Source organism: Podarcis raffonei, chromosome 5 (assembly GCF_027172205.1).
Source record: "Podarcis raffonei isolate rPodRaf1 chromosome 5, rPodRaf1.pri, whole genome shotgun sequence".
Classification (NCBI taxonomy): domain Eukaryota; kingdom Metazoa; phylum Chordata; class Lepidosauria; order Squamata; family Lacertidae; genus Podarcis; species Podarcis raffonei.
This window is the reverse complement of record NC_070606.1, coordinates 56,429,735-56,449,250: the sequence shown is the minus strand read 5'-3', so window position 1 is coordinate 56,449,250 and position 19,516 is coordinate 56,429,735. Positions and strand designations below refer to the sequence as shown.

Below are 19,516 nucleotides of genomic sequence, written 5' to 3'. Positions count from 1 at the left end.
AGGACAGAAAACCAATAGTTTATTGAGCTTTAGTAATGTACAACCTGTTCTCCTAAATAGAAGAAGTCATTTGCTGGTGAAGTGTTTGCTTCCAAGGGGCCTGGTTGGTTGAAACAATGGAAGCAAGTTCTAGAAGCATATAAAAATATTTATCTGGTGTAGTAAAAGGATTCCATTTCAGAGTTTCAGGCTATCAAGATTATTTTCTGATCTATGTTCATGTTTATTAAAAAAGTCATTATCAAAAGCTATTATCACAGCCGATGATCTTCCTTTGGATATGAACAAAGAAACTTTTGGCACCTAAAAAGCTAAAAAAATAATTGTGGCACAAATTTCATCAGATACATGGTAGTCTCAAGCCTACAAAAGCTTCTGTTGCACAGTTCTATGAGTGTCAACTTAGAAGTAAGCCTTATGAGTTTAATGGGTCTTACTTCCAGGTGCATAGGATTACACCCTAAAATGCCACAGAACCTTGTTGTTGTTGACATAAGTTACCAATATTCCAAACTCTTTTCAGGAATGGGGCTACTGTTGGCTGATTAGCCAGAGCCCAGAAGAGGGAATATAATACTTTAAAATAGAGGTTGGCTTGCACCACTCTTTTTGCCTGTGTTAAGTAAGATCTGCTGAGTTGCCAGGTCATGTGACTGAACTAAAAGGTTAAGAATCAGCGTCTCTTGTTATCCTGTCCCACCCCACCCCTGCATACATTTGAGTTCTGCAGACTGAGTCCCAGCTGAGCCACGATCAGGGAGTTACACCAGCTGAACTAGGACAGCCCTGGATCTTCCTAGTCCATACTCACTCATTCTGGTGAATCTTGGGTTTGGAGTGCACTGTTAGTTCTTCTGTCCAGCTGTCATTAGGCAAGTGATGGCAAGCTGAGTACTTGGTACTAAAGCTCAAGAGTGCAGCGGGGAAAAAAGGATAGAGAGAAAAGAGGATGAAAAACAAAAGCTGTGCTCTGTAAAGCCTTCGGGGCTCTGAATATTTTCTTTTATTGCAAGTGACAATGGCTATTATAATTTTTTTTTTACCCAACACATTGCAGTAGGAGCAAAAGTTGATATATACCTTACTAATTGTTGCCTCTCTATTCCTGTTCTTTTGTTTTCTGTAGGCGAGAGAAGATGAGGTGTCTCAGATGCGTCAAGAGATTTCAAAACTTTCTAAAGTGAGAGAGGTTATGCAGCGAAAATTACGTGCTGTAGAAGAGCAAAAGACTCATGCTGAATTCGAAAGGGATACCCTTAAAAATCAAATAAATGGGCTGGAGAGAGGTAGGAGTCAAACTTAATGCAGTGATACGGAAATTTGGTTGGGCAAAACATTTCCCCCCCAATATATGTCTTAGCTATACTTCAAGTGTTACAGAAAAAGGCAAGCTCCTGAATTCCCATGATATGTCAACTGTGGGTTTATTATTGTTTTGTCGGTGGTGGCAGGTTGAGGGTATGACAATGCGCTTCAGCATATCATAAAAAATAAATAAATCCTTTTTTATTTTTGTAATGTTTGAAGGAAGTATGGGAAAGCAAACATGCATCTGTGAAATGTGGGCAGTTGCAGTTCCCCTTGCAAGTATTTTCCATATGTTTTGTATCTCTGAGTCTTCTTTCCAACCATTTCAGAAAAGACCTGGTTGGCATGCTTGGGAAATCTGCTATTAACAGTTCCATGCAGGTGCAGGAACTTGCAGTTTCCAATAGAAAATAGCAGAATGCAGAATTCCAGGAATTTTGATGCAGCAGGGCTGATAAATGTGCTTAGTGCTTGGCTAGGAATACAATGCAAGTTGTGGGAGCAGCTATGAATATGTAGTTATGGTCCACTTCTCTTGTCAGGAATCCACCAGAGGTTTATCTCTTGTGTCCTGAGATGAAAGAAGTCAATGGAATATTAAATATTTCATTGTATAAAGGCGAAGTTGAATCTTCATTCCCTCAGTTTTAGAAACCAAATGAGCTTTTCCAAGAGATAAACAGAGTGAAAAGAAGATAAAATCACAATATAAAAACACACAATACAGAATCAAAATAAAAAACAAAACCAACCCAATAACCCCCTAGTATTTGCCTGGTATTGTATCCTGTTGTGATACATGCTTTCATTATATAAATGAATAATTATTAAAGCAAACTTTTAATTCAGAAATAGTAATTTAAAAAAAAGAAATAGAAAGTGGGGGTTGTTGTGTATTAAATTCTTGCCATGGATTCACTTGATCTGATTAGACTTGCTTTGTGATCAAGAGTTTTCTAATTTGTATGGATTTTGAGTGTTGCCAGTGAATTAATGAATTATTATTTTTTCAGTTGCTAGCTGTATAGATTAGTGTATTTCATCAGGGTTATCCCGTATTGCAAGGTTTTTAACCCCACACCCTACAGCAAGCCCAACAAAATCAGACCTCCCCGCAGCTGCAGTAAGCCCTGGAAATAAACCTCCCACTGGCATGTTCATTTAGGAGACTTTATTGTTGGAACTACACCTGGGCCTCCATACATCTTAATTTGGCAGAGACATACTCAGAGATTGGTTAGGTTGGCACCTGCCAAGGCCACAGACTCGGGGTGGGGTGGATGGACAACAATTGCACCTCTCTCGGCACCTCAGCGGAACAATCCTGACATGGCATGGACTGATGCAGCAACCCTGCAGAGCCCCCTCCCCAGTCTGCAGTGGTACTGCCTGTAAAGATGCTGCTGCTTGGCCCGCTGTCCTAGCATGGCCGCTGCTCCTGCCCCCCCCCCCCGCTCCCTCTGTTTGCCCTGAGAGTGGCCTTTCAGCTGATGTGGTGACAGTTGAGGCTTTTAATTCACCATAGCTGAGTCACTTTCCCCTGTTTTCTCTCCTGCCTTGACCAATTTCCAGAGTGTGTGCCACTGCATGTTCACATCAGAGAGCAAGGGCCATTGACTTAAGCAGGGCTTACTTCTGAGTAAAGTGTGCACTGGGGCAAAATCTCCAAGTTAGTGCCTTTCTGCTGTCACCTTGTCAGAAGCAATGAATAATTATACTGACTTTTAGTTTTAAAGTAAAACTGCGTTTAAAAAATAAAATCCCATAATGTTTTGTTTTGTACAAGTTATGTGGTCTGACTTTGAACTCAAGGTTTATCAACTTTTCCTGTGTTTTAGAGTTGGAAGGTGCAAAAAAACAAGCTGAAATTGACAAAAAAGCTATAGATGAGCTGGTGAGAGAAAGGGACATATTGAACAAGGTGAGTGTGTACATCTGACTCTAGAAAATGCATCTCTCAGTCATTTGTATAGAACCAAATCCTAGTTGTGGTCATTAGTAGTCATTTGGTCAAGTATGAATATGCACACTGCTGCTGGAAAATGCTTCCCCTTTCTTGGGCCCATCAATCTTCTATGAAAGGGCTGCATTTTTGGTGGCAGGGACTGGGAGAAATTCTCTTACTTTTGTGGGTGATGTGGCATACCATAATAGAAATGAGGTGGCAGAGAGTTTTAGTTTTTCTTTTACTGGAAAAAAACTTTGCCGTTCCATCAGGTGACCTGATGGGCAGCAGCAGCATCCTTCTCATTGAGAGTGGCCCAATGGGAAAAACACGGCAGGGGCATTATTGGTAAAACTAAAAATCAGCCTGACAGATATACATCTATTGATCATTAGCGATGACTGGATCAGCCTGTTTCTGTTCCATGTCAGTTTTGCATGCACTCAGTCATACGTCTGTTTCCTTTTTGGTTTTGTGGATTGTGTTCTGATTCATGTAAGTCCAGGACTAGTTGGTTTGTGACATAATGCAGACTGAACAAATTTATCCTCCATCCCTATTGAAAAGAATTATTCTTGGATATAAATGTAACAAAGTGCTGCAGTTCTGTAGACAGTTTGTTTGGCGAAGTTTCACGGATGCCAGTTGTGCCCGGGATTGCAAACTTTGTCCACTATCTGTAGTAACATGCAAACTTTAAATGGAGTGTCTTGCATCTTGGGAACAAGCATTTTTAAAAAATGAAATACCAGGTGTTAAGAGTACCACCTTGAGATATTTATGTACTTTTCTGGCAATGAGAGTCAAACTATGTTACATAGTCTCTCCACATTTCTTCTTTCATCAAAAGCAACTGTGGGAGGCTACAGTGAGGGGTGCAGGAGGAGTCTTCTAGAAAAGGAGCTAGGAAGATTTTGAGCGGGAAAACAGCCAGAGGAGACATAATTAAGCAGTCTTCTCCCCCCACCCCAACTCCTCTGCTGTTACTTTCATTCTACTACTGCCTCCTATGGCTGCTTTTCATTAAATAAGAAAAAGTCAGGAAATTCCCATGTCATGTATCTCCCATGTAATGTCATGTTTGGACATGAGTGCTTGGTATTATTACACTTTGTGAAATCACTCTTATACAATGTGTCCCCTAACCATCTTCACCGTTTGTTTGCAGAACTTGCTCAAGGCTGCTACTATTACTCAAAAGCAGATGAACCTTGTTAAGCTCCATGAACAGTCAAAGAAGAACCTGGAAGAAGAAATTCAGAATTATAAGGATGAGGCTCAGAAACAGAGAAAGATAATCTTTCAGCTCGAAAAAGAGAGAGATCGCTATATCAATGAAGCCAGTGATCTCACACAAAAGGTACGAGAGAGTTGTTTGCAGACTTTTGCCTTTCAGAACTAACAAGATGTTCCTTTCAGTTCTTGATTTTCTATATGGATTTTGCCAAGGTCCTCTCAGTGGTCTTTAGGGTACAAAAATAAAGTTCCAGTGAGTTATACTTATTCCTCTGCATGTTCTTTACATCTTAAAAAGTCCACTTAAGCATACATTCTGGTATCTACAGTTAGTGTCCTAAAAACCCTCCTGTTGCTTGGCTAATCAAGAGATCTAGGATCTAAAATAAACATAATTATGCTGCCAGAAAAACTATAATTCTGTGATGGGAGTAAATTATGCAGATTAAGAAAATTGACATCTTTTTACTTAACTAACACGTTTTGCATGATGTGAAAAATTTGCCGGTTGGGGACAGAATAATTTTGTTTTTGTTGGAACACATAAGCAGGATGCATGGGATTTTGTGAATTAGCAGGCATGCGGAAATGGGAGAAAAGGGGTGAAGAGCCTGCAGAGATTACAAGGAGCTGTGCAGAGCATGTCTTATCAGGCCTCGGATAGCATGTAGAGGGACAAAGAAAGGCAAGTGCTCCCTAGAAAATTGCTTGCCCTTCATTTCTCTTCCCATTTGAGAGACATTGTTAGGTTGTTACAGCTGTTAAATCCTGAATGACTATATAAGGTGTTTTTTTTGCATTTTTTATCTGAAAGCTTGGGCAAGTGGGAAAAAGCTTTCCCTCTTACTCTCCTCCAACCTTACCCTGCACTCATTAGCTTGTTGCTTTTGTAGTACAGCCCATACCTCAACCACTAACATTTATACACAGATATCTCCTGGCTTCGTGCACTTAAGGTGAAATTGCTTGTGTATTAATTATTTATCCACTATAAAATAACCTACTCTTTTCTCAGTAATATAAAGGACATGGCATTATAATTAAGCAGGGTTAGTTAGATTGGCCATGCGGATATCTAGACTTATCTCCCTGCATAAAAAGCTGTTACTTCTCAGTATGTAACTTGAATCCGATCTGTTGAACAAAACACAAGTTGTGAATTTTTGCAGAAGCTATGTCATAGCCTCTTTTGTTCACTCAAGCTGGTTAGGTGGAGCTTTCTTGCTTGCTTGCCCTGCTATGTGACTGTAAAATGCTCTGTTATTTGCTTGAGAACTGACTGAAGAGCTCTACATAAAACTCACTGACAGGCATGCTAGCTTCCAGTCTGTTTTCTACTCAATGTTATTCCCTGCTCACTTTATGATTACTTTCTGTATCCATCTGATTAACAGATATGTGCCTTCTTGTATGACAGCATGTATAAATTCCTTGTAATAACAATCCCATTTAAGTAAGATTTGTTATTATTTTGGTATCTTAAATTGTCTTGTGTTTATGGCAGTGAATCCTTATCAAAAGCATTACATGCTGTGTATCAGTATGCGTGCGTGTGTGTGGAAAGTGAGAGAAATTGATGTGATCACCTGTCCACAGTCTCTTGATTTGTTAAGTAAGCAAGAAGAGAAAATTTTATGTGGTAGCATGATTTTTACATTTTCCATTGTATGTATGTATGTATGTATGTATGTATGTTGTCTTTGTCCATGGAGTTTTCTTGGCAAGGATACTGGAGTGGCTTGCCGGTTCCTCCTCCAGGTGGATCACGTTTGGTCAAAACTCTCCACTATGACCTGTTCATCTTGTGTGCCCTGCTCGGCGTAGTTCATAGCTTCTCTGAGTTCTTCAAGCCCCTTCGCCACGGCAAGGCAGTGATCCATGAAGGGGCAACACAACCTTGATGGCAGAAAGTGAGGAGGAATTAAAGAACCTTTTAATGAGGGTGAAAGAGGAGAGTGCAAAATATGGTCTGAAGCTCAACATCAAAAAACGAAGATCATGGCCACTGGTCCCATCACCTCCTGGCAAATAGAAGGGGAAGAAATGGAGGCAGTGAGAGATTTTACTTTCTTGGGCTCCATGATCACTGCAGATGGTGACAGCAGCCACGAAATTAAAAGACGCCTGCTTCTTGGGAGAAGGGCAATGACAGGCCTAGACAGCATCTTGAGAAGTAGAGACGTCACCTTGCCAACAAAGGTCCGTATAGTTAAAGCCATGGTTTTCCCAGTAGTGATGTATGGAAGTGAGAGCTGGACCATAAAGAAGGCTGATCGCCGAAGAATTGATGCTTTTGAATTATGGTGCTGGAGAAGACTCTTGAAAGTCCCATGGACTGCAAGAAGATCAAATGCATCCATTCTTAATGAAATCAGCCCTGAGTGCTCACTGGAAGGACAGATCGTGAAGCGGAGGCTCCAGTACTTTGGCCACCTCATGAGAAGAGAAGACTCCCTGGAGAAGACACTGATGCTGGGAAAGATGGAGGGCACAAGGAGAAGGGGGCGACAGAGGATGAGATGGTTGGATAGTGTTTTCGAGGTTACCAGCATGAGTTTGACCAAACTGCGGGAGGTAGTGGAGGACAGAGGTGCCTGGCGTGCTCTGGTCCATGGGGTCACGAAGAGTCGGACACGACTAAACGACTAAACAACAACAACAATGTATGTATGTATGTATGCATGCATGTATGTTTGACAGATGGATGCCAACAACAGGAGCCATGGCCCTTTCAGTGCTGCACCACAGTTGATGTTAACCATAGGAAGGAATATTAAGAACTCTTGGGTAGTCTTAAAAAAAGATTATTGAGGCCTGTTATGAACAAGGCACATCAGTCATTGCTGCCACCTCAGAAAGGGCCTTATAACTAAAGGTGATTGTCCAAGTTTGAGTATATGTAATTCCAGTCCAAAATGGAAACATCATAGACCAAGAAAAAAAATACAGGTGAATTCTGACTTTGGACAGCCTTGGCACATAGCTGGTGCAAATACATTTTGCAAAAAGATCAGGATGTTTATAGATCACCAACTTTAAGTGAGAATTAGCTCAAGATCTGTTTTATCATTGAATGCATTTCATATGGTACTCTCTAGCTACACATAAAAACCAAGGAGCAAAAATGCTAATACCTAAAAATTGCCAATAGGTTGCACAAATAAAACTGTGAAAGAAGAACATAATGAATACGAATTTGGTGATTTTGATGTTTACTGCATTCCCTTCAGTGCTTCTTCCTTTTTTCCCTTTGTCTGAGAAGCTTATCCATAACAAAGCATGATCTCCCTGCCAAATTTCTATGTTTAGGAGACTTGGGGACTTTCCAAACCAGCTGCTTATTGAGCAATCATGCTGATATATTCACACACAACTTGAGCAGAAATTATACAGCATTGTCTGTTTATTGAGTATTCATCCTGATATGTTTGTGTTGAAGTTTTATGATATTGCCAACTAGTGGTTATTATCCCATGCTTTCTAGTGCAATTTTCCATCACCTTTCTTACCAAACATGTTGCTATTAAAAAGGTAATGGGATATTTGTGCTAGAAATTGTTGTGTAACAATCAGGTTTTGTGCGAATAAACAATCCATCTGGAAGCTCCAAAATAATAGTAACTCTCAAAATCTTTAGTTCAGTATGTTGTTGTTGTTATTTAGTCATTTAGTTGTGACCGACTCTTCATGACCCCATGGACCAGAGCATGCCATGCACTCCTGTCTTCCACTGCCTCCCACAGTTTGGTCAAACTCATGTTGGTAGCTTCGAGAACACTGTCCAACCATCTCATCCTCTGTCGTCCCCTTCTCCTAGTGCCCTTAATCTTTCCCAGCATAAGGGTCTTTTCCTGGGAGTCTTCTCTTCTCATGAGGTGGCCAAAGTATTGGAGCCTCAGCTTCATGATCTGTCCTTCCAGTGAGCATTCAGGGCTGATTTCCTTCAGAATGGATAGGTTTGATCTTCTTGTAGTCCATGGGACTCTCAAGAGTCTCCTCCAGCACCATAATTCAAAAGCATCAATTCTTCGGCGATCAGCCTTCTTTATGGTCCAGCTCTCACTTCCATACATCACTACTGGAAAAACAGTAGCTTTAACTACATGGACCTTTGTTGGCAAGGTGATATCTCTGCTTTTTAAGACGCTGTCTAGGTTTGTCATTGCTTTTCTCCCAAGAAGCAGGCGTTTTTTAATTTCGTGACTGCTGTCACCATCTGCAGTGATCATGGAACCCAAGAAAGTAAAATCTCTCACTGCCTCCATTTCTTCCCCTTCTATTTGCCAGGAGGTGATAGGCCCAGTGGCCATGATCTTCTTTTTTTGATGTTGAGCTTCAGACCATATTTTGCGCTCTCCTCTTTCACCTTCATTGAAAGGTTCTTTAATTCCTCCTCACTTTCTGCCATCAAGGTTGTGTCATCTGCATATCCGAGGTTGTTGATATTATATACTGATAATTCAGTATATAAAGCCCCAAACTTGTGACCATTGTTAGGTCAAGGAAGTAGCATAACATAGCACTAGAATTTGTAGGCATCCAAAGAAGCTGAATGTTGAAAGATTCAGGACAAAGTATTTCTCCACACAGCACATAATTGAAACAATGGAATGAGCTCCAACAACCTGTAGTGATGACACAAATTTGAATGATCTGCACTGGTTGCAGGTTTGCTACTGGGCTGGGTTGGGTTAAAGGTGTTACTATTTGTATATAAGGCTCCTAACAATTTGGAAGAAGTATACCTATGAGATCACCTTATGCCACATGTACCAATAGACTGCTTTAACTCAGCAGAATAGGCGCTACTCTAGGTGCCGCATAATAGATAATGCATTTGCAAGAACTTGATATATGAAATAAATAAATAGTTTAATTAAAAGAAGATTGATGGAAGATAAAGCTATTCATGTGGGCATACATTACAGGGCTAATTTTCTATGTAGGACAATTAATATATCTCTTTTGCTTTATTACTGTTTTTCACTGTATTATTATTAAATGTTTTTATAGAGCACTTCATGGCATAAAGCCATCAAAGCAGTGTATTAGTAAAAACAGAATTCTAAAACAATAAAACTATCCATACAGACTCTAAAAACAATGAAACCATTTAATCAAATATAAAATTGATCTTCATAAATGACTAATTATGCTTCAGGGAAAACTTTCCTAAACAAAAATGTCTTTAGTAGGTGCCTAAACAGTATTACTCTAGGTGCATATCTTATGTGATTCCACAGAGCTGGTGTGACAACACTAAAAGCCCAGTTTCTGCTATAGCCTGAGCACACTTCTGGGGTGTATGGTACTCTCAACTGAGGAATGCAGTTGCCAGGCTGGTATATAGTGGGTAAGGCAATCCTTTAGATATCCTGGTCCCCAGAGTACAAGTAATGCTCTGCAAAGTAACCTTTCAAATGTAGTCTGAAAGACAAGATTGCTTAGTAGTAAGTGAAGCAAATAATGTAGATCCAACGCAGAATTTGTGATAAGCAACTTAGTTTATTTAACAATGGCTGCACTCTGAAGCATAGTTACAGGAAAGTAAAACTTAATGAATTCTGGGATTTATTTCTGAGTATGCATGCTTAGGATTGCACAGTAGTTGGTGAAAATGGAGGGTGAAAAGCAAAATACAAATAGATCAGGGCCAGTGGTATTTTTCTGGAAAAGAGGTGCCAGAACTCACCATGAACACCTCCCTTATTCTCTTAGAATAAGCAATGGTGCCCACCTGAGAGGTGCCAGAACTAAGTTCTGGTGAGTTCCTGCTGCAAAAAGCCTTGATCAGGGCTATGGCAAAGGTAGGAGAAGCACCATGGCACATGATGTCTGGGCCGAACAAAAGCACTAATGCAAATTGTCCTAAATCTGGCTTCCTAGTATGAGGATATTGACAGAACCAGTGGCCGGCTATAGAGCTAATACTTCTGTGCTTTAAAGCAACTCAGAAGCAATTGCCTTTTTATATTGTTCTAGTTGACCCCAGAGAGCTTCCCAGGATCAAATAATTTAGTCTATTTTTTCAACTGATCTAGTCACAACTGAGGTTTTCTTTCAGATTTTTTAATGTTGTAGATCAGTTTCCAAAACTTATATACTGATTTGCAAATAATGTATGATGTGCCAAATTGCTTGTGAGAGAAACAACCCTCTCCAGGCTTCTTATTCCAATTTAGGCACATCAGTTTGCTAGATAGGTTGCTTGATGTACATTGTGCACTGTGGCCTCAGTCACAGTGGAAGGATGCTGACTGCTTTCAGTCTGAGATGATTACACCCTGTACAAGATCAGTACATTGAAATCCAGGAAGTTTAATATTTACAGTTTCATATGAGTTTCTGATGAAGAAATGTTAGAGTTCATTAGTTCATTGAATCATGCCGAAGAGCAGAGGATTCAGATTACCTTTACAGATGACAACCTCCAGCAAATTGACCAAGTGTGAATAACAGGTGCTATGCCAAAAGTGAATCTAGAATTTTAAAAATGCATTTGAATTAGTAAAACTATTTCAGATGGTACAAGTTACTTGAGTCATGGCACATTGTCCTAAGAAGACAGATAGTTGTGTCAGTAAGTAAGCAGTCTGTTCCAATCCAGCTCCATGTATGTATGGCAGTTGAAAATCTGACCTTCAATGCAAAATCACTCTACTGAAGCTCATCAAGTGATACTTTGTGCATTCTTCCCAACATGCTATCTGTAAAGGAGATTATTACAGAGTTCTCAGGAAAAAAAGAAGAACTCAGCATTGTAAGGGAAATGTTTTCCTAATCTCAGTTGACAACTCTTGAGTTATTCATAATAAAATATCCATTAATTCATCCAGTTCCAGTTTGAGAGTTATTGGAGAGGTGTTACTCCCACGCAACAATTTTATAAATTCTTATGAAAGCACAGTCAGCCTCAGAACCATGGATGCCAACTTGTAAAACATAGTAAAGTAGTTTATTATTGTACTTTTGTTCATCAACTCCCAAGATGCATGGTTACAATTCAGTGATCTGTTTTCTAATTTTGCTTCAGCCTATATAATCACTAAGCTAGGCTTCAGATTTGAAATACACTTTATTGATTTTGAGTTCACTTTTATTGCTATTGGCAACTTGTTTTTAACAGGAAAAAGCAAAAGGTAGGAGTAGGAGTTAAATTATAAGCTGGGTCTCTGCTTTTGTTTTAAACTGTAAGCAGTTTTTAGGCATCTCTGCAGTCAGCAACAAATGCACTTGAGTACCATTGCCACTTCTGCAATAAAACTTTCTATATTTAGATGTACTTTATCTCCTGAGTTGGTTAGAGGTATCTGGTAATCAATTAATTAAGCATTCGCCCCAAAGCTTGCACACTGATAACCCTACTATACACTAGCAAAGCTTGAATTCTTTCAGCATAGACAAATGTGCTGGTTGCAAGGTCTGCTACTGAGTAGCTGTTCTGAACATTAATGTTATCTCTTCCTTTGAAGGTTCATGAACATAAATTTATGAATTTAAACAATAGGCCTCAATGCAAGGAAGCTAGGCAGGGTGGACAAATTCCAGCAATCTGTTTCATTACCATCTAATGTCAAGGTAATGAAGAAACCATTTCCAGAACCTCAGATATCTGAAATTTAAAATGTATCAGATTTCTCTGGCTTCTCCTTATGAGTTTTATTAGTGAAAATACATTTTTAAAATATTCCCATGTCTCTCATTACTGCAAAGTTTGTACAGCTCTCCCCAGTCAGTTGGATAAATGAAGTGGAAACTACATAGCATATATGTAAATAATTATATGGGAGGGGGGATTTTGTACAAGAAAGCACAAAAAACCTTGGTGCTTGGGATAGGTTTCTTCCAGTATCTTGCATGGCAGAGATGAACATGAATGCATATTTTCCAAGAGGAAGTTGTAGTAGTAAAATGTTTTTCCTGCCGCTTTCATAACTTACAAACTTCACTATTTGGAGGCTCTATGCCCTCCTTGCTTAATTTGAGAGCTCATATGTGCCCTGCTCTGTAAGAAGGCAATTTTCCTTCTTCCCTATCAATATAGTATAGTGTAAAAAAGTATGCTGGAGAGGTATTAAGATTTAAGTGTTTGTGACACCTTAAATTTCTTCATGGCAAACTGTCCAGTGCATTCCAGATGATCTGCTTCCACTCATTGTCTCCATGTTTTCTCCTTCAAATGCTTGTTTTCCTTAAGAAAGGTGAATTGTGATATGATTAGGCAAATAATTTTGGCTGTTTTTATCCTTGCAAAGAGGTATGCAGTACAATGGGATATCCGGATTGACAGTTATGATAAATGAGAATGACAAGAGCCCATAGTTGCTCAGATACTGAGGATTCTCATGCGCACCTGAAGTTATAACACAGAGCTGTCCAAGATTATTAAATTCCACTGACCGTATAAAGAGTATTCATTGGCTAAAATGATCCATGTAGACACCTTTTTTTAAAAAAAACTGTACTTTGCTCTCCTCTGTTCGAAAATAATTGCAGCTCCTTAAGACAACCATTTCACACTTTGGCAGAGGGCAAGATTCATTACTAAGGTGATGTATTGATTCCTAGGCTAATTTTCAGCAACAAATTTGAAATCTGTCATTAGACAGTTCAAACAACTGGGTCACTACAAATGAGAGAAAGACAGCAATATTGTATTCTTCATAACATGCGGTTTCATTTCATATTAACTATATGCACACGTGTATATACATATACATATACACAGAGGTTGCAGGACGCTGTGGTGCTGTGGTCTAAACCACTGAGCCTCTTGGGCTTGCTGATCAGAAGGTCAGTGGTTAGAATCCACATGATGAGGTGAGCTCCTGTTGTTCTGTCCCAGCTCTTGCCAACCTGGCAGTTTGAAAGCATGCCAGTGCAAGTATATAAATAGGTACTGCTGTAGCGGGAAGGTAAATGGCCTTTCCGTGCGCTCTGGTTTCCGTCATGGTGTTCCGTTGCGCCAGAAGCGGTTTAGTCATGCTGGCCACATGATCTGGAAAGCTGTCTGTGGACAAATGCCGGCTCCCTTGGCCTGAAAGTGAGTTGAGCACAGCAACCCCATAGTCGCCTCTGACTGGACTTAACCATCCAGGGGTCCTTTACCTTACCTTTACACAGAGGTTGCAATCCTCTACTCATTTACCTAGGAGCATATCCCTCTGAATGCAATGCAGCTTACTTACAAGTAGATATGCATAAGATTACACTGCAAAAATCTTTTTAATAATTGCAAAGTGGACTTGACCTCTTCCCAGCTGCTTTTATTCCTGTTGGGGGAAAGATCTCGGGAGATCTTGTTGGGGAAAAGCTGAGTAGAGACAATTTTCAGTGGGAAAATAGTGTGTGGGGAAAGGTTATGATCCTGCCTTCCCATGCTAGTCTCCTCCTTCAGATTGCAGCTGCATTCTTTTACAACACAATAAAGTCTGTAAATATAATCCAGACCTTAGCCCAAATCTGTCTGGTTGAACAGAAATCTTTGTATTTGCAGTTAAGTCTGTATATAGAGCACTGCTAGTCGTCATAGAAGGATGGTTTAATGATATTTATTTTATGCTTTCTCTGACAGGTCCTCCATCACATGGAAGATATCAAAGTGCGGGAAATGCAGATCTTTGACTATAAAAAGCAGATAGCAGAGTCTGAAACAAAATTAAAACAGCAACAGAACCTCTATGAAGCTGTGAGATCAGACAGAAACCTCTACAGTAAAAATTTGATCGAAGCCCAGGTACTAAAAAGCAGTTCTCTTACTAAGTTTGTTTCCCATTTTAGTTGAGCCATGCAGTGGTGGCTGGTAACATTTTGACATGGGAGGGCTACAAATTTCAGATTGACAGAAATGACTCTGTAAATTAAAGACAGTATAAAATGTGTGTGGGACGGAAAAAGCGTGTGGCTTTGAGTTTTTGAGGATCATTATTATTTTTAATGGCTTGATATTTTCAGTAGGAGGGCTGTGGTCCTATAGCCCAGCCTCCACTTGAGCCACCCATTCTTGGTTAATATCTAGAAGATATAACAATGTTGGCATGATTGTTTTCATATCTTTGTCCCTCCTGTGGGAAAAGTTATATTACAAACCTCAGCCACATTGACCTGACTGTTTATGCAAACAATCATGACTCTAGAACAGAGCTTTCCAAACTGTGTGTTGCAACACATTAACGTGTCAGCTGCACTGTGTAGGTGTGTCACGTGAATGCTCCCCACGCTCCTCCCAGGGCTAGAAAGGGGTTAGTTTAACCTCTAGTTTGCTACTAAAACTCAATTACTGTACTGCGAAAGGATGCATGTCTAAAAAGTGTGTCACCAACATGAAAAGTTTGGAAAGCTCTGCTCTAGAACATAGAGTCTAGGTGGCTGCAGGGGGACCATCCACGATACTATCTTTACATGTATGTCTTTGAAAGATGAAGAGATGTCAGGAGTCAAATTAGGAAAGTGACAAGCCTCTGGTGGTTCTGGATTACAGGAGAGCTTTCCATATCAGATGTCCTCCAAAGATGATCTAGAAATTTGTACCCAGTGGAGAAGGGAACCATTTTTCAGGTGGCCTAGCTCAAGAACATTACAAATAAATGCTCTTGAATGATATGATTATCTGAATATAGTATTGTTTTAAAGTAGATGCCTTGAAAGTGTCTGCCAAGGGGCATCCAAAGCTCCAGGGGACTAAAGGAGAGTCAAACAAGACTGTATCAGATTGATAGCTCAACCATCAATTTCCTTTTGTCTTCAGCTTTGTGTGAAGAATCAATAGACATGTATAAACCAATATTAAGCAAAAAATTATTTTCTATAGTAGGGAAAAGCTGTCATTGCAGCATGAAGGGAAAAGATACAGATTTTTTTCTGAGGGAAAGTTAGCCCATCAAATTATTAAGGAAGTAGCTACAAAGGTGGCCTAGTAAGGAGAACATGATTTAAATTTGACTAGGGAATTTCTTGCACAGGCTTGTACCTGGCTAGGAATATAGCCCTTGCCCAAATGGAAGTGGGTAATTATGGCATCTATAAGGTGTTAATTTATTTCAAAAGAGTGTGGGGAGCAAGAGGATTCAGTTAGCATGAATTGCAAAATTCAGGAGTAGGAGAAAACATCTGTAGCTGAACATAACTTTTATAGTATAGTCAAGCTATGCTATAGCAATAAGACCATCATTCATAGTTCAGTAACAAGCCAGCCAGCCATGAAAACAAAGATGGTCTTATCTGAAAAACTATGCAGAATTGTCATCTCTCTTGGGATATAAGCTTAATTGGTGCAGGCTTGTTTGAGAAAGCAAACCTCTTGGTAGGCATTTTCAGATTATTTAATAAGGAAAATTCCCCCATTGCCCAACCCTGTTCACACTGCTTCTGATCTCCAGGGTATCATAAGCTCAGACACATTAAAGCCATTTGATAAAGGAGTTGTGGCTGAATTTCAGTACTTGCTAGGATGGTTTCACATTTTTGGATCATTCTGGTTTTGGGAACTGTTGCTTGTTAATTTAAACGAATGTAACCTCAAGCTTTGCAAAATTCATGGGAGCTTTTCCATTTTCATTACCATAGTAGTAGATTTGGAACCATATGTGCATACCAACTTTTAAAATAGCTGGCTTTCTTCATGAGGATTTGTAACATATCTAGGATTATACTCAGCTTTCTCCTGTTCTCTTTACATGAGTGATGATGTGTATATCACATGATAAGCTCTAGTTTCAAAGGATGTGTGTGTTTGTGTGTGTGATATTTGTTATGTTGCATTTACCTAAGTGAGAACCAGAGTTCTTATTTTGTCATTGTATTATACCTTTATATCAGACAGGGGCCTGAGACCTTGCTCCTGCTTCTTGATATTTTTCTGGCTTTTGATGGCATTGTTCATGGTATCCTCCTGGACTGGTTCTGGGGTGGAGTATGGCTATGCTGAAAGAAAAATGTGGATTTTATATCTATCACTGCTTTAGAGCCATTGGTACCTGCATATAGTAAGCCCTCAATTCTGTCATGTTAGGATGAAATCAATGAAATGAGAAAGAAGCTGAAGATTATGACACACCAGGTAGACCAGCTGAAAGAAGAGATCTCTGCTAAAGAGGCAGCTCTTGTGAAAATGCACCTGGACCACCAGCGGATAGAAAAAGAGAAAGAGGCCTTAAAGGTAAGGAACTTCCATTAGAAAAAGTGTCCCAGTATTAATCAGAGGTAAAGGAATTGGTTTTAAGTTGTTGAATGGGCAGAAATGTACCTGTTTACCTACTTGAATAGACTTTTTATTGTCTATATAAAAGACATCTTTTTTCTGTCAATAGTTGTTGAAGAGCAGTATTAAAATATATTTCATCTTGTGTGGCTCTTCAGAGTGGACCAAGGGCAGGAGCTGCTGCACTAGTGCTGTTGTGGAACATTTATGGTTTTAGTAATGGTAGGAGTGCATTCTGCAGTCATTGCCAGTGAAAGCAGGGAGAGCTGGAAGTCTCCCATTCCATTGCCCAGAAGAGGCCCTGCCACTTGGCATATGTAGGTGTACTGCTCATTCTGCTGTGCTCCATCCATCAGCCTGAGCTGATAAAAGTGGTATCCGATTTGGTGTTGTGGATTCCTGGGGATTTCAGCATCCATGTTAAAGCTGCCAGATCCAGGTGCCTCAGGACTTAATGGCTGCGATAGCTGCAGTGGGGCTGTCCCAAAACGTCACCAGCTCTACATAGAACACACTTGATCAAGTAGCTGGATGGTGATCTGAAAGGGGCTGGTGGGATATAACATCTATCGACTTGTCATGGACAACTCACTTCCTACTTAGGTTTAGGCTTGCATGAGCCTTTCCCCTCCTGCAATGATGGGGCACCTATTAAAATGGTCCCTCCTCTGGAGGCCATTGGATTCCATAGAGCTCTGGAGGATTTTCCTGCCAGGGTGCCCTGGGATGATTGGGAAATAACTGATTCTACTAACACTTGGGGTTCCTCAAAAAGACTCTGCAATTCAAACTGAGTTCTCTGCTGGCCCATGCTGGTTATTCATCATACTTTTTGGTCTACATTTGTTAAATTGACTTCTGCTTAACAGATTTGTAGGATAGGAGTATTTTAAATTAAGTGTTACCTAATCTGTAAGTGGCAGGGTAGAGTCAATATTCCATGGTTGCCCTCATTTTTCTGGCAGGGCTTGTATCCCTTTAACATTTGTGTGATTCCTGGCATGGAGATGCATAGATGGAAAATTGTCAGTTCTTGAATTTTTGCTGGCCATGCAACTATAAAAAGTTTACGATCTTGCCAGGAAAAAACATAGTAAAGAATATTATAGAGATCTAATACTTTGCTGGAAATGGTTCCTTTTTAGCTGAACATACATAGCTGTCTGATACTAAGCCAATGAATCTTACTACTAAGTAATTATATATAGGATTGTAGTCTTAGTTCCCTTCTTGACAGGTTGTACCAATGCCATTTTAGCCAACTGCCTTCATTCATGTTTCATTAGCCATTTGTGCTTGGAATCCATTGAACTATTGGTGTCTGGATTGCTCTGTCATAACATTATTATTGTAAGTGTGGATATACCCATTAAACCCTAGTGGTAGACTACACTGGCATGAACTTCTAGGGTTAAATATTTGCAACTTGAGGAGTTTGTTGCTTAATCATTAGATAATTAGGCTAAGGACCAAGTCCAAACTCCCACCTCCTGCCTCTGGCCAGTGGGGCTTTGTGGAGTGGCAGGGCCACCGCTGCATCTGCAGCCCTGCTCTTCATGGTGCCTGTGGAGGCAAGTGATGGTGGAGAATGCTCAGGCCCCATCCATACGTGATGGCTGTGCCAGCCCAAGCTGGTGCAGCGATTGGGCCCTATGCCATTGTGCAGTGGCTGTAAGACTGACTTGGGATCCAGTCAATCCTGAGCTGGCACAGCCCTCCCCCCATCCTTTTGAATGCCCCACTCCAGGGCTTTCTGCTGGCTCCCACTGGTCAGCTTCACACCTACTTGCACAATTGGCAGCCTGTGGGAGTCTGGCTGTGTCCAGAGAGCTGGGAAGTGAGATACCACCACCAAATCTAAACCCCTTCCCAGGTGTAAGCATGGGTATGGTGAATTGTATGGTGAATGGTGGGTATGGTGAATGGTGGGACTGAATAACCGCAGCCTGATCTTTTGTAACTTTAGGGGGAAAGAAGATCAAGGATTTGAAGAGAGACAGCTGAACTGGTTGAATATAGAGAGTAGCCCAAAAGGAATAGAGAGGCAAAACCTAATATAGAGCAGAGATATCCAGGATTCTGGAGTTGTTCACTATTGGAAGGTGATGTGGAAATACTATTCTTTGCATAGTCATATTTCTGGTATTGATGGATACTTAACAATTAACATTTGAAATGCTGTGCAAAGTTAGTAATTCCGCTTTCCCTGTAGTATATTAAGAAAGAAGAGAAGATACACACAGGGAGAGATTTTAGTTTTTCATTACCAAATAACAAGATTCCCTGTGAGTGGATTTCTGGTCAGGTGGAAATTTACTTTTGAGGAGCAGCAGAAAGTCATAAATCTGTGCTAAATCAAAAAGAAAGTAGGAGAATACTGTCAACGCTTCTTTTAGTTACACTGAATGTAGCTGAATCTGGCTGCATGAAATGTAACTTTTCCAACTTCAGTCTCTCTTTTTTTTGTCTTTTTAAGATCAAGAGAAACAGCATCCATAGCAGGTCATTTTCATTTTCACTAAAGGGGGAGATCCCTTCCTTGCTACTTTTTGCTTTGCTTTCTTTTTGTCAATTTTATGCTACGCTCCAGTGACTCTGTAGGTTTTCAGCTATTGTCAGCACATTACTGTTATGACAGAATGTCAATAGAACTCTGTAAAGGGGTGATGAATCTGGGTTCTCGGTCTGTCTGTGAGTTGTTATATCAGCTATGGAGAAAGCATTCAGAACTTTACTTCTTGTGCAAAACTGTCTCCTTTAACTAGCCTCTAATGCTGCCTTGTCACTGTGGAGCCATCCACCAACAGTTTGACAGCAGCTTGATTGCT

The 19,516-nt window shown here is 40.1% G+C and overlaps 1 protein-coding gene across 1 annotated transcript in view; it reads left to right on the top strand.

Moving 5' to 3' along the window:
* Positions 1-19,516, top strand: part of CFAP58 (cilia and flagella associated protein 58) — a 75,786-nt gene that overhangs the window by 15,037 nt on the left and 41,233 nt on the right. Inside the window, exons 7-11 of the mRNA XM_053389271.1 lie at positions 1,127-1,286; positions 3,147-3,229; positions 4,422-4,613; positions 14,064-14,225; positions 16,500-16,646. Coding sequence (XP_053245246.1) covers positions 1,127-1,286; positions 3,147-3,229; positions 4,422-4,613; positions 14,064-14,225; positions 16,500-16,646 — 744 coding nt within the window. The remainder of the gene's footprint in view (positions 1-1,126; positions 1,287-3,146; positions 3,230-4,421; positions 4,614-14,063; positions 14,226-16,499; positions 16,647-19,516) is intronic.